Below are 16,224 nucleotides of genomic sequence, written 5' to 3' on the forward strand. Positions count from 1 at the left end.
CATTATGTATCTTGAATACATAATAGAAGGAGGAAGCTTCAGAGTTCACAAGGTTAATACTGTCTGGTGCAACACTGTGACTGAATCTGGATGTTCTGCATAGTATTGATATACTAAGTTGTATATTAATGCATTGTACTGTATTGCATTTTTCTTTTTTAACTTTGTTATTGAGTAAACCACTGAAAAATTGCCATCTATTGGAGCACAATATAAAGCTCTTTTTTCTGTACTTGTATACGTTCAGTAAGAGCCCTTGAAATGATTCATTAGGATAAGACTGAGAAACTGAAAGAAGCAATGATTAATCAGTGTAAACAATTAATGCCTGTAAGTGTTGTTAAGCACTGCATATTAATAAATCCCAATCTTTGAGGGAATATATCAAGGGGGGGAAATGTCAGTAACTACAAAAGGGGAAATTGTTTAGAAACTGGTTCAATAAAAGATACCACAAACAGAGGTTTTATTTTAAGAGAAACAATATTAGGAAGAAGTCACATGTTAATTGGTAATTGGCAGTCATTTGCCTACTTTCTATTCAAGTTGTAGACTAAGGGCAGCTGTGCAAGTTAGTGCCTACTGAAATCAAAGAGTTGTTCTTCTTAGCCAACAGACTGCTCACTTTTTCATATTTAAAGGAACTCAAGAAAACCTGCCAGGACCTAGAATTTTACATTACATCTATAACTAAATGACTAGCAGGTGGCTTTGTGCACGGAAAAGCAAGGATAAATATTAACCAAACATTTACCAGCTTGTCTATTGTCTATAGCATTATTCTAGGGAAAATAAGGTTTTCCACAAACAACAGATTTATGTTTCATAGTGCAAAAAGGAGCAAAAGAAACAAGTCCCAAATTCTTGTAAGGATTTCTGTGTTATAATGAATAGATTTGCAGGGATATATGTGATGCAAAATTATGTCCTTTTATTCAGCATAAGGCTGGGGAATTTATACATACATCCATAGCTGCTCCTGCTGTGATAAATTATTAAAAAATATTCATTTCCTTATCCTGGCAAAATAAGTATTGCTTAGCCTCAGATCAACATTTTTTTAATTTCTCAAAAAGTTCAAATTCTTTTGTTAAAATTCTGAAAATATGCCTTGCTGCTGTAGAGCAATTCAGAAATTGGCCTCTGAACTAAAGTTACCACCAAAAAAAGATTTTCTGAGGTTGTGTATTTCCCTGCAAACTTATTCAAGTGAAAAGTAAAGTATGAAAATGATACTTCATTATTAGAAATGCAGGCAATGATTTTGTATTTTGTACAAGATCTGCACTGACATTTCATCGATTGCTAGTAAAGACAAACTGAAATGAATCTAGTGGGAGTTCCATTCATATGAAATGGTAGTTAAAATGAACTGTTTAACTCCCATATTCATATGTCTTAAAATATAAAAAATACATACTATGGAAATTTAGAAAAAAAAATATCTTCCCACTCCAGCAGTTCTAGTAAGAGGACATGCTGCAGGTTCTGTCATTTAGGGAACTACATTGATCAGGATTATAATAATCAACATTTTTGCATTGAAATGGCTGAATTAAAGAGAATAAAAGAGATGTAATAACATGTAACTACCCATCACTCCGGAGAACACATAACAGGAAACCACAGATGGGGCACAATGGGTTTGCTCAATAATGTTGCTTTCTAAATACGCTTCTAAATGTATTTGTGAGCAACAATATTGTGACACTTTCTGCCTTTTAATCTACTTTTGTGCAAAGTATTTCCTACTTGTATAACCAAATAAAGTATAAATCATTTGGAGTTCTTACAGCTTTATGGGAGGACCCACCTTTGTCCACATCTGACTCAGAGAGAATTAAACTCTGCTTCTTTGTTCATGCCAGGCCAAACTTACATTTCCTGATTGACAGTGGCCCTAGTGAAAGATAGTGGGTCTTCTCAGCTGTGGCACTGAGATATCCCAACATCTATTCCAAGGTAAGACTTGCACCATCAGTCATGGTTTTCCAAAAGTCCTTGAAAACATGGTTGTACCATAAGGTCAAGGAATTGGTAGATTAGTAAAGTGACTCCATTATTATTAACATCCCTTTGCCATTATTTTATGTTTAACTGAATTTTATAGATTTTAATTTATAATAATAATAATTTTTATTGTTGAGCTGTGGTGGCACAGTGGTTAGAATACAGTACTGCAGTACTGCAGGCTAATTCTGCTGACTGCCAACTGCCAGCAGTTCGGCAGTTCGAGTCTCACTGACTCAAGGTTGACTTAGCGCCTTCCATCCCAAGGTCAGTAAAATGAGGACGCAGATTGTTGGGGGAAATACGCTGATTTGGTAAACCGCTTAGAGAGGGCTGTAAAGCAGTGAGAAGTGGTATATAAATCTAAGTGCTATTGCTATTTTTTAAAAAATTACCACCCAGAGTCACTTGTTTTGTGAAATGGGTGGCTATATACATTAAATTTGAAAAATAAACAAACATGAGGCCCTGATAAAGCAACTAGCATGTTTATTTTGAAAAGAACATTTATTTATAATGAAGAAGCACTTGAATCATTATTCCTCTGAATATGGAATTCATTTTAAATAAGAGGCACACTGAAAAATATTCTATTTCAGTATATTCTAATTCTGTTCTAGTACTTTAACTATTTAGAACAAAATCTTGACTGTGAATGGTAGCCCTTTCTACCATGTAATTGAGAATATATATATAGCTAAGGGTGCAATTGCTATGTTCTTGAATTTTCTCAGCTTGATTTTCTTTCCGCAGCTTTTTCATTAACAAAAAGGTAACATCATCAGCACTTTGACCTGGAAAAATGAGGCTTACTTTTGAACAGCCCTTTATACTGCTAACCTTGTGTGGTTTCAGGCAGGATGTGATGATTTGCAGTATTGTTCCTTCTTTGATTGGCATTCTCTAGTTCTTATTGTGGTGATTATGTGCTGGTTCCTGCTTATCTGAGTATTGATTTGTAGGTGTGTGACAAAGTTGTTTGCCCCATTCTTTAACTAATTTGGCTGTTCTTTTGGATGGTTTATAAATGGGGTTCATTTCTATATTGCTAAATTTAAAATTTACCATTTTAAATTAAAAGCATTAGCACTTACATTTTTATGCCTAATAAAGATAATTGCTGAGGGCTGTTCATGACCATAGACTTCTGTAGTCCATGACCATTAGCAATTACTATCCACTGCCTCTATTTCAAAAATATTAAACCACCTTTAGAAGGCACAAATTGTCACCAAGTCAAATTTGAAAGCACTTTGATCAGAATGAAAGAGTGGTGTGAACGCTGAGGTACCTTGGTTACTAGATATGGCAAATTTGAGTATACAGTACATAAAGTTCTATAGACTGGCCAACTATCCTGTGGCCTTTTCGAATTCATGAATGAAATGTTTTCTGATATTTTGGACAAATATGGAGTGGTGTTTTGGGTGATATCCTGTTTTTTTTAAAGGAGACATGTTTTTGAATGAGACTCATGTTTAAAGTGTTTTTGAATGACTAGCAAGACAATTCTTTTTCTCAAATTTGAAAAATCTAATCATCCTTAGATGGATTACTTGGATTACTGGATCTCAACAGAAAGCACACAAATGGATCCTGCATCTATGCTGACATGGCAAGTACCTAGAAATGTGAAGGATATTAGCATTTTTATAAAGGAAGTTCATCTCTAAGGCTCAAAACATACAAGTCAACTCTTTCAATGCTTAATGGAAGAATTTAAGCTCAAATAGTATACCAAAAAGCAAGCAGTGTTTCAGGAATTGAAACCTTTTCTCTTCTTAGCTGCTGCTCAAACATACAGAACTCTTCTAGTTCTTTGATGAACAGGAAGGAGAGGAGAGGAGATTCTCCAACACTATCTGACTTGCAGCAATATATCTCTATTGACCCGGATGAGTGGCCAAGAAAGGGTAGGGGATTGAGACCTTAGTTGTTTTCTATGGCACTTTTCCAGTGTTTCCTTTGACAGGAGAGAAGACTGAACCTGGCCAAGCCAGGGGGAAGAGTCAAAAAAGGAATTAGTCTGGCATCCCTATATGGGCACAAGAGGATGAAGTCCAACTCCCACCCTCCTTGAACGTCTTGTACTTTATCTAGTCTCACTCAAATGGAAAACGTTAGTCTGTGAAGATTTCTGCATATAGGCTTAGGCAATAAAACAAACCTAACTGAAGTCTTCAAGCATGGGTCTGATTGTTTGTTCCTAACAAGCTTTGAAGAATGTTAGCCTTGGTGGAGCAGTGGGCTAATGCCTCCTTAAGTAACACCAGCTGCCTGCAATTAGTGCAGGTTCGAGTCCCACCAGGCTCAAGGTTGACTCAGCCTTCCATCCTTCCGAGGTAGGTAAAATGAGGACCCAGATTGTTGGGGGCAATAAGCTGACTTTGTAAGAATGCCGCTTGGGGGGCCCTAATAAGCAGGCATATACATAGAATGAAGGCTATTGCTAAGCACATTAGTTTGTGCTTAAATTGTAAGCCGCCCTGAGTCTTCGGAGAAGGGCGGGATATAAATGGGATTAAAAAAATAAATATCCTTTAATAATAGAGTCCATAAGTTTTGTTTCCTGACCTGGATTACTTCAAGGGGTTGATAGTTTCTTTCAGAGAGTGACTAAGGGAAAGAAGGGGGAGCTTGCTTTTCCTTCCTATGTCGCAACAATTCTTGGATGGGTATATGGACGGATTTACTTAATCATTTAAAGTAACAAGTTCTAAAGCCTGAGAAAGTTTGCAAACCCCTGTCCTTGAACAATGGCACAAATAAAGACCAGAAAAAGGACTTAAAGATTGGCAGAGGATGAGGAGGAGAGATTGACCATCCTGGAGCAACAAAAATGGCTTACTTCACAGGAAAGGAAAGGAAAGGAAAGGAAAGGAAAGGAAAGGAAAGGAAAGGAAAGGAAAGGAAAGGAAAGGAAAGGAAAGGAAAGGAAAGGAAAGGAAAGGAAAGGAAAGGAAAGGAAAGGAAAGGAAAGGAAAGGAAAGGAAAGGAAAGGAAAGGAAAGGAAAGGAAAGGAAAGGAAAGTGCTAGAATGAAAAATCTATAAGATATATACTCTTGCTCTAGTCCTCTTTCTTTCTCTCTCTGTCACTCATGAACACAAACACACATAATCCTACTGAAAAGCAGGAGAAAACAGAAGAATTCTTGTTAATTTCATTCCAGTTTTGTTTTGTTTTTTTGCTGGGCTATTCTTGAATTTTAAAGAATCCAAATCAATGCCAACTGCATTTTAAAGAGAACACAGTAGACTGCATTTGTATATAGTGGTGGCGGTTGTGATGGTGATGATGATGATAATTGTGGCTGCTGGGAAGTTTTTATTTCTTTTTTCCTCCTAAGAAACTACTGTATGGATGTATCAACTAAACTCAAAAAAGTGGGATGAGAAAAAGAAGAGAAAAGCCTGTCTACAAAGTTTTACAGATCTGCCTTGCCGCAAATGAAAGATTGCATTCTTGCAATTTTAAATTAGATGGAGTATAAACCAACTAACTATATTAAACTATTTTTTTTTAATCAAACATCTTTATAAATAAACTAATTGTAAACCAAAACATTATGCTATCAATTTTAAAAAATAGTGAATTGGCACCATCATTTTATCTGATCTCACTTTGTTTCATCTTACTGCAATTTTGAAATTTAAGCTTAAGTTTGGATTGATTAGGTCAAGTATTAATTAAAAATCAAGCAAGTTTATAGTAAGTTGATTCTCACTGAATTTGTGAGTCTGAAAGGAAATTTGGCATTAATCTCACGGTTGATAGGTAAATCACGCATGTCTTCATTTTCTCTGGACTACCTCTTTTATCTTTTACTTAGTTGCAGGGGATCTCTGAATATCATCAGACATCTTCAGCAGACATGTGTTTAAACTGTGGTCTTATTAGCAAGGAACAAGACTAATGCAGTGCTATGTCCCTATTAAGAAGAAGTCTGAGTAGATTAGCGCAGGTCAAAGTTTATTTCATTCTCTTTTTTGCTTTCTGTACACTAAAAATCTCATTATTTTCTTGGCAGCATTCTAGAGCAATATTAAATTTGTTGTCAGAACCGTAACTCCTATTGATTTAACTAATCAGTTCTATTGTAATAAAGCTCAGATATAATTTTTCAGAACACAGATAAGTGGGCAAAAGGCATCAGGAAGGAGTGGCAAAGAAAAGCAAGTGATGAAGGGAGGAACTTATACTGTGACACCATGACATACATTTTGTTATTTTTGCATTAACATGGCTAGCTGCTGTGATGGTGCAGTGGTTAGAGTGCAACATTGTAGGCTAACTGTGCATTCCATTACCAGAAGTTTGATCTTGACTGGCTCAAGGTTGACTCAAACTTCCATCCTTCCGAGGTCAGTAAAATGAGGACCCAGATTGTTGGGGACAATATGTTGACTCTGTAAACTGCTTAGAGAGGGCTGTAAAGCACTATGAAGTGGCATATAAGTCTATTGCTAAATATGGAAGCCAAGAGTGGACAAGGCAGCTGATTGGCCTACTGGTGGTTACTGATTTCCTAATTAAAATGGTGCCTTCCTTTTAACATAGTTTTCCTGGAGAAAAATTCCTCTCAACTTTCTGTCAATGTCTACTCCAAAGTTGGAAGAGCTGGAAAGTTTATTATGCAAGAGAATTTCATTCTACTTTAATTTTAAAAAAGAATATATTCTGCTTAAAGCCCAAATCTTTTTTAAGTCAGAAAATTTGTAAAGAAAGTCTCATTTTATGTTTTTTTTTCTATTTGAATGGCTCCTAGAGTGATGCAGACTTTTTTCTCAGTTATTTCCCCCTTCTGAAATATCAGTCCTTAAATATCTGACTTAGTAAGAAAACACCCTATTGTACACTTCCATAAAAACAGAATTTCTTATATTCTTACTATTAATTACAGAAATACCTGTCATTTTAACTGACTGATTTATGAATAATGGATTTCTGTCTATAACTGTCAATCCAGAAAGCAAAATGCTTTCTAATGCAACGTATGAAATAGCTTGTAAGAATTTAAAAATGCTTTAAACAGTTCTGATTTTCTTTCATTATTTTAAAAGTATATCTGAAAACCTACTCATTGAATAGCCCTAAATTTTAAAAGTGTTTAAACCAACAGATGCCTTAGTATTATAAGAACCCTGTGGAATAATTGCATTAATGTTTCCATTTCACTGAAATCAAAAGGAGCTTATGCTGTGGTGGACGTCACCTCCATCTACCTTAGGAAGAAATGTATTTTAAATAATTAAATATCTGTACATAATATATTTGATTATCTTTCGGTTTATTACCAGAATATCCTAGGTGGATTGAAGCATTGTTGCTGAAGCAGGACTGAGAGCAAATAATTTAGGGGATTTTAGAGAAGAAATCTCTAAAAAATATACTGCTCGATAAGTGTTCAGCACGTTTTATTAATTTAGAACTGAAAAAAAGAAAGGTTTACTACTCGAAGTACACAGAACAAGTAAAAGGTAGTGGACCCTGAATTTAAGAAGACTCTCTCCTGAAATCACAAGTAGTCAGAAAAAAAAATTCCCCAAAGACAAAAACAATTATGTATTTCCATTACACGGAAATGTCCTCCATATATGACCCTTGGTCTGTTCCTCTGTGATTCCAGGGGACCATTTTTCTTCTGCTAGTCCTTAAGCAAAGCTCTTGAGCTCAGTTGGATTCACTCTATTTTGTTTTTAGTTATCGAATTTTATACTGTCTGACTTCCCAACAGCTCTGCGTGTCTCACGGCAACTAAAACAAGGAGAAACAATAAAACCAATTACAAAGATAAAAGATGATGAGAACAACAGACCAGATGGGAATGAAACAAGAGGATGTTGCTTCCTTTCACCAAAGGGGATGTAATGTGAGCTGTGAGAATAACCTTGAGCTGCAACCAAGGCAACAGTCAGATAAAAGAAATCTGAGTTCAGGGCAGGAATGTAATTTGAGAAAGTGTCTCTGACAGGAAACCTTCCCCTCCCCCCCTCCCCGAGTTTTTATAAAGCTAAAGGAAGGGAAGCGGGAGCTCATTCAGACTTGCAAAATTCTAATTATTGTAACTTTATAATAAAATTACTATTAAAATGTATGACTTTGATTTCCTAATCTGGTCTACTTTCAAGGGCTGACACTAGTTGAAGAGCCAGGTTTCACAACCTTTTTAAGTGTTTGTGTGGGGGTGGGGAGGAGGTATCTAGATCTTGGGGGAGAGAACCTCATTCCAGAGGGCAGGTATTGCAAAAGGAAAGAAGCAATTGGGGGTTCTGACAGATGGCTTGTTTAACTGAAGGAACCCTGAGCACATGAACCTTGCAAGATTGAATTGCCTGGGCAGTTACTTCAGGAGAAGATGGTTCCTATAACATGTAATATTCCCTACATACGGACAAGGGGAATATTATGCACATACCAACATTTCCGTAAAGATTTAATATGTTTTGTTTATCAGGGGAAAATACGTATGACAAATCTTGTTCATCTTTTACATATCCTTATTGAATATGAAAAGTGAAATTGATTATTTATAATTCTACTATTCGTTCTGCAGTACAACCTAATTAAAAATGTGTCTCTGTGGTAAACTTTTGATATATTCCTTTGACTTAAAAATAAAGTTTTTTCCCCCAAGGCAAGTCACCAAGACAACAATAAAACTTCTTATCCTGCTTTTTAAGCCCAACACTGGATTAAGATCACAAGAAGTTTGACACAGGAAAAAAAGAACATGCAGTATGTGTTGAAAAGCTAGACTGTCAGAAACTTTGATCATAGTTTACCCCAAACAGAAGAATCAAAGATTATTGGATCTTGAAATTCTCAAAACAAAATGACGTTATTATTTTTTTTACTTCTTTTATTTGTCTCTTGTTAATTGGTCAGGAAACCTCAACCTGAAGAATAACTTTTCCAAACAATAGTGTGCTGCATTACTTCCTGGATGCCTTCCCTAGTGATATCTCTCAAAGTCTACAAATGATCAAATGTCATAATAGAAGCACATGTAACTTCATATACATTGCAAGAAAATAATTTCAAAATATTGTGCTGCCTCATTCCTCCCCCTCTCACACATCATGTATGGCAAAAGTTCTAAAGGTGTTTATTCAAAGCCCCCAGAGAGGTCCTCAGGAAGCACCCCAATTGCATGGGTCCAGATTCCCAGATCAGTAGAGCAAGGGTCACTGGGTAACTGAGTCCAATGGACACACACAAAGTCCAGGAAAGCAGTCCAAGAGTCAAACAGGCCAGGATGCATTGCACAAATACAGTACATAAGGCACAGAACTGGGCAAGTTGCTCCAGCAACACTCAAGTCCTCAGGGCGGGGTTAAGTAGGCAAGGCAGGTGTAGCCATTCATGAAAGGTGAGGTTGCCTCCTTATGAGTAGTCAAGCTCAGGGGTTCCCAACCCCTAGTCCGTGGACCAGCAGTAGTCCACAGCATGCCAGAAACCGGTCCAAGCGAACAAGCAAAGCCCCATCCGCAGGATGCAGGCAGCACACAAAACCATGCCCCCTCTGCTCTGTGGAAAAACTGGTCCCTGGTGCCCAAACGTTGGGGGCCTCTGGTCTAGCTGACCAGCATCGTGCCTGTCTCCTTTTGGTTCTACATGTCCCTGGATCAGGAGGAAGTGTGGACTCCACCTCCTCCTCATTGCTAAGGGGCAACAGCTGCTCCCAGTCGTTGCCTGGAGCCTCCTGACCAACTTGATGCAGCTGTGGCTTGCCTCCCTCAACCTCTCACTCTTCCGATTAACCCTGCTGAGGCTGCTCCATCAGGCTAGCCTTCTCTGAGCCCCAATCCTGACCAATACTTGGTTCCATGCTTTCTTCTGCAGATTCAAACTCACCCTCCTCCTCTGAACCTGCATCCGGAGAGAGGTGGATCTATGACAAATATTATGGGCCATCCCTCACCTTATTTCCTTGCCTTACTTGGAAGAATTAAAAATGTTGGTTATTTTCCAAGAAAGGAATAAGGAAAAATACTTTAGGAATATTTATCACTGAAAAGCATGTAAATTACTGAACTCAGTAAAGCATAGGCAAAATGCACTTTCCAAATGGAATATAACGCCATTTTCTTGTTAATAATGTATATATTATTTATGGTGTCATAAGAAATAATCTCATAATTTAGATAAATACTCACCATTCCGACTTTCTTCATCAATTGGAACTATTGTTGCTGGAGGTCCTGCCCTGGCCAACTTGCAGTCTGCAAATATAAAAATAAAAGTTATTCTACATGCCATAAATTTTGGCATATAAAACAAAATTTATTGGTAATCATTTTAATAAGTATTGTGACACCACTGGATGACATCGCCAGGGCTCGTTGCCTTGGAAGAGTGAGGAAGATTCTCAGGGATGACTCACACCCTGGACGGTATCTCTTTACTCTCCTACCATCCGGTAGGAGATATAGGAATATAGCCAGCCGTACCAACAGGCTGAAAAATAGCTTTTATCCGTGGGCTGTTAGGCTTTTAAATGGGACATAATCTTATGCAGAATTGACTTGAGAGGCCGGTGTGTGGTGTAGTTGGTTCACATAGTGTGGTGGGATGGAGGGTTTGTTGTCACTGTGTGTTGGGGGGAGAGAGCACGGGGAGGGGGAGGCTCAGCTAATCTCAATGTACACATGTTGTACTTTGACAATAAAGGTTTATTATTATTAATATAGTTATAAAACAATCTGTGCTAGGTACTGTCAACTTCCACAATGTAAAGCCAGATTTTGCCTGACTCTTAATTATGACTACCTATAATCTTTAACCAGGAATATATTTTTCTTTATATCCAATGTGCCTTGTTTTGCTAATATTCGCTCCTTAAATTTCACATGTTTGGATCATATCCACAAACACCAGGTCTTTACCATAACACAACACAATAAAAATAATTGTTTTGGTTTTAATCATGTCTTGTGCTAAACAGAAACTACTGAGGAAGAGTGGGTTCTTCTAGACCAGGGGTAGGCAACCTCGGCTCTTTTATGACTCATGGACTTCAACTCCCAGAATTCCTGAGTCAGCTATGCTATGCTGACTCAGGAATTCTGGGAGTTGAAGTCCATGAGTCATAAAAGAGCCGAGGTTGCCTACCCCTGTTCTAGACAGATATGATGTGATGGTAATTTAAATGACAATAAAAACAGGGGGGGAAAACCGATTACAGAAATAAATCATAATTAAAGTTTCACAAGAGAAAGACACATAATTGAAATTTAATTGCAACACAAGTCTCTAATTAGAGCGAATAGAATTTCAACTAAGATTTAAACAGAGCCACAGTGAAAAAACAGACAAGTAATTTTCAGGAAGTTTCACAGTTGGCCTTCTTACCCTCATACTGCCACTCTGCAAGGAAGTTAAGAGTCATCAGTGGAAGCAAAGCAGAATAATGAAAGAAAATAAGTAAGATTTTGTTATGATTCATTGACATTTTTTTAAAAGCATACATAAACCAGTAAAAGTCAAGAACTGAGGTAAATGTGTAACAGTACAAACAGTTACCCATAATGAGATAGGTTTAAAAATAAAGCACTGGAGGCCTTTAAAAAAAATCGAGAACACATGAAAACAAAGTGACATCTAACAACAGAAAGAAAAATTAAGTCAATAATGCTTTGAGGAAATGAAATAGCAACTGCTCATTAAAATATCAAGAGAATTTATCAACATCAAGTTAATGAAGGATACAAGATCAATTAGTCAGGTTTCTCCAAAGTGACTTCACCATAAATATTACTTCATGATCTGAGCCTAATAACTGTAATTTCAATATGCAAAATGAAGCTAATTTTCAAAGACAGAACGATTTCAAATTAAAAGTTTTGTTTGTCTTGAGCAGTTTTGCAGAGTTTTCATGCTTTGAAAACAATTTGGAACTATCGAGTTAAGAGAAAATATTGCTGTTAATGAAGGAAAGAGTGGTTTTTCTGGGTTGTAACTTTTTGAAAAAACAATTATTATCCTTGGGGATACCCAACTCTCTGAACTACTTTTAGACACACAAAAAATACTCAGTTTCATAACTGAAAAGGCATTTGATAGTGTTGTCATAATGTTTTATAATGTTGTATAAAGCCTTTCATTAATGATGTATTGCTATAATGATGGCAGGGATGACTAGTATAACAAGCTGGCTTGATTTGCACAATAAGTTCAATTAGATCAAAATGGAATTGTGTCATTTGAATTTCAGCATGTCATAGGAATCCAATCTTGCCCATAAATTACTAATGAGGAAATAATTTAAATCTGCTCCCATGTTTTATAATCCAGTTTTATTTCTCCAAGATTCTAAATCATGACTTTGCAAAAGACTTGTGGCCTCAAAGTTTCTGTGACAGATATAGAAACACTGTAAAAAATAGTAATATTCCAAAAAAATGGTATATCAAACATCGGCAATGACATCTTTATCATGTAAAATGTTGATAAGATATAAAGAATTCAGCTTAATACTAACATATATCTATTACTAGTGCACATGTCTCATTTATCAGAAAGATTTATTTCAAGCGTAAGAAGATGATGTATAGAAGGAGATCACAACATTCCAGATCATCACAGGCAGAAGGTAAAGTGTTACATGACGATATATACTTATGGCAGTCAATGAAGATCTTAATTATGATGTGCATTATGAACTGCAGCAAATTTTATACTGAATCTCCAGAATTATTCCTACATTTATCCATTCACTGTACTTTTATGATTGAACCAATTCCATTCAGCCTTTATGCCTGCATACATATTTAATTTTCATTCCTTGCAGGATTCTCTTTACAAAAAAGGTATTAAGAAATATTATTGCAACCTTTATTCCAAAATGGATAAACCTGGATTGCCTAAACTTCATACAAGATACATCTCATGTTCAAAAGAACCTTGGGCTTTTGAATTAAATTTTTACATCAATGACCATTGAAATATATATATTGCTTGTGTTGAAAAGATATCCAGCTGTAATATTTTTATAGAAAACATTCATACTTTCTATTTTTCCATCATTCATGTTTTAAATTAAAAATATTTGTTGTGTATATCCCATCTGTTCTTTAAGGATAGTGTTTAGATGGCTCTTTTATTCTCATTGTCAGAAGTAAATTGATCAGGAGTAACCATAGTGATCTTCATGGACAAGTGGAATGTAGCTATTGATGCCTACAAGCCTTATCAGGACTCTGTCTCTCTATAGCTATGACTGATGTTGACTTTATTATTTATGTTTACTTCTATTATTACAAACTAGAGAACCTTTGTACCTGAGCTGCAGATATTCACCACTATTGCAAACCTGTTTGGTGTAGTGGTTAAGAGGAATCAGGATAGAAACTGGGAGGCTGATTCTAGTCCCACCTTAGGCACAAAGCTTGCTGGGTAACCTTGGGCCAGCAACTTTCTCTCAGCCCTAGGAAGAAGCAAGGGCAAACCATTTCTGGAAAATATTGTTCCAGACAGTTTCTCCATAGATATAATTGAACAGAACAAAAATGAATACAGTATTTCTATTGCACTGCAATCCCAGTGGTTCACAGAAGTTACAATAACAATTAACACAAACATGACATATCTATCATAATGAAATCCAAATATATATGATAAAGCATAAAGATTGCAAAGTTTGAATTTTAAAAAAAATACTTCGTTTCCTTGCACATGGCGGGGGCAGATTGCAAAGGAGAAGTGGCATGGGGCTGGGAGTCAAGTAAGGAAAAGGCAGTTTCTGGAGGGAGCAAGGATTTCTTTCCTTACCTGCCCCACTTGATCCATGGCTGCTTTCTGCTCAGACGTGTTGTGCTTGCCAATGGCCCGACTGCCCACCTGAGCGCCCCCCCTCCCCGAGCCTAGTAGCTCCACCTGCTGCTTTGGTCGGCCTGCCGGCCCCCACCTCAACACCCTGCCCACCTCCGCCTAGTACGGCTGCTCCGGGGCTGCAAGGGCTGGCCTGGCATGGGAAGGGCATGCGCCCCACCCTCCCGCCACCATGCAGGGTAAAGCTGCCAGGCCTGCCCCCGCCCAGATGCCCTCGCCTCCCCCAAGCACTTTTTTATTAACCTGGCTTTCAGCTGCATTCCGTTTCTCCTTTTGCTTCTCACCCTTCGCCACGTCTTTGTGGGACTATCGATTAAAAAAAATATGTTCCATCAGACTAACTTCTTGAGATCACGCAAGAAGTTAGAAAGTATCATGGAACTCTTTTTTTGTCTCACAAACACATGGCGAAGGCTGAGAAGTGAATGGAGGAACGGAATGCATCTGAAAGCAGGTTAGTAAAAAAACGCTTGGGAAAGATTTCAGCGTATTTGAAAGATCAATCGCAACAGAGATACACTGTGGAGTGGAAGAGATGGATAGATTATATTCAGAATAAATATGGGACTAAAAAGTTTCACTTAGCATTTGAATAAGTAGCTGATTTATATGATGTATAATTAGCTTGTAGTTATTTTATTAAGAGTTAAAGTGCGATAGAATTTAATATCTTATTGTTGTTTGCATATTTTAGATTATGTTTGTTTGTATTTTTATACCCTGTACTTAGGTCTGGGAAGTTGAGGAGGGGGGAGGGGAGGGGAGGGGAGAGTTGGGGAGGTTTGGGGTGAGGGGAGGGGGAGGGGAGGGGTTTTGTATTCAAAAATGTATTGTAAAACTTTTCAATAAAAAAGAAACGCTAGGGAGAGGCGGGGACATCCAGGTGGTTGCAGTTGCCGCAACCTACCCTGCGCGGCTTTGGTGGGTTTCTGGCAGGGGGAGGGAAGCAACTGGTCTACTACCATGCTAGCGCCACCGCGTTGCTTCTCCAACCCATGCACAGGCCCCGCCCCACCCCTCACATGTAGCCCCGTTGTCCTATCCTCTCCCAGAACTGTTGATCAGCTGGAGCCCAGCGCTGATCCTGGCACCTCTGCAGAGCCCCAACAGACCTGAAGCTCCAGCTGTCTCCTCCTTGGGCTTTTGCAGTGCTGCCACCACTTTGACTCATTCCTCTTCATCCTGCTACACGTACCACTTGTCAGGTGCTTGTGTACCACTGGTGGTACACGTACCATGGATGGAAAAGCCCTGGATTAGGGGACTGGAGGCTAAAACATATAAGGAACAGTTACTGGAATTGGGTATGTCTAGTTTAATGAAAAGAAGGACTAGGGGTGACATGATAGCAGTGTTCCAATATCTCAGGGGCTGCCACAAAGAAGAAGGAGTCAAGCTATTCTCCAAAGCACCTGAAAGCAGGACAAGAAGCAACGGATGGAAACTGATCAAGGAGAGAAGCAACCTAGAACTAAGGAGAAACTTCCTGACAGTTAGAACAATTAACCAATGGAACAACCTGCCTCCAGAAGCTGTGAATGCTCCAACACTGGAAGTTTTCAAGAAGAGACTGGACAGCCATTTGTCTGTAATGGTATAGTGTTTCCTGCCTGAGCAGGGGGATTGGACTAGATGACCTCCAAGATCCCTTCCAACATCATCATCATTATTATTAATTATTATTATTATATTATTATTATTACTATTGTTGTTGTTGTTTTGTGTTGTTGTTGTGTTGTTAATATTAATAATTAAATATGCCATTTCTCACTCATGTCTCAAATCATTTGTATCAGTTGCATTTTCTTTAAAGAAAGTCTGTTTTGTTAGCTCAGTTTGCTGCATGTCTGACTTTATTTTACAAAATAAAGGGAATGCAGGAACTAAAAACAAAGTACAAGGATGCAGGAAGTAAAAATATATAAAAACTGAGGAGCTGGTTAGCAATTCACAGCTATTTTATGTCTTCTTTCCTCTATCACATAAATGTTTCTTGATATAACAACCAACCAGGTGGCCCACCTGTTCAACCTCTCCTGTAAATCATGTTAAAATGGAAATCAGTTGGCAGTCGTTTTTTGTATCGAGACCTAACATGTCAATAATATCTTGGAATATTTAAATCTAACTAACAAAAAGTAATATTAGTAGTGTTAGTGTATGCTGTAAATCTCAATAAAAGATTTAGGATTTCAGCATACTAGAAGCTTTGAACTTAGTCATCGCAGCTGACCTTCATTTTGTCCACTCTTAGCTTAAAAACAAGTTTCTTTGCAAATCAAGCTTCTTCCATAAACCTAAATGCAGTGCTATGTTGCCCTATAGCATAAAAGAAGCATTAAGATAATGCAATCCTTGAAAATTGTAAGTAAATAAATAACAG

General features: G+C 37.5%; 1 protein-coding gene across 1 annotated transcript in view; it reads right to left on the reverse strand.

Moving 5' to 3' along the window:
- Positions 1-16,224, reverse strand: part of PCDH15 (protocadherin related 15) — a gene marked incomplete at its 5' end in the record, with an annotated part of 427,034 nt that overhangs the window by 386,057 nt on the left and 24,753 nt on the right. Inside the window, 2 exons of the mRNA XM_083364768.1 lie at positions 10,169-10,234; positions 11,364-11,378. Of these exons, the coding sequence (XP_083220894.1) occupies positions 10,169-10,234; positions 11,364-11,378 (81 nt within the window). The remainder of the gene's footprint in view (positions 1-10,168; positions 10,235-11,363; positions 11,379-16,224) is intronic.

The sequence above is a fragment of the Vipera ursinii genome (assembly GCF_947247035.1).
Source record: "Vipera ursinii genome assembly, chromosome: 5".
Classification (NCBI taxonomy): Eukaryota; Metazoa; Chordata; class Lepidosauria; order Squamata; family Viperidae; genus Vipera; species Vipera ursinii.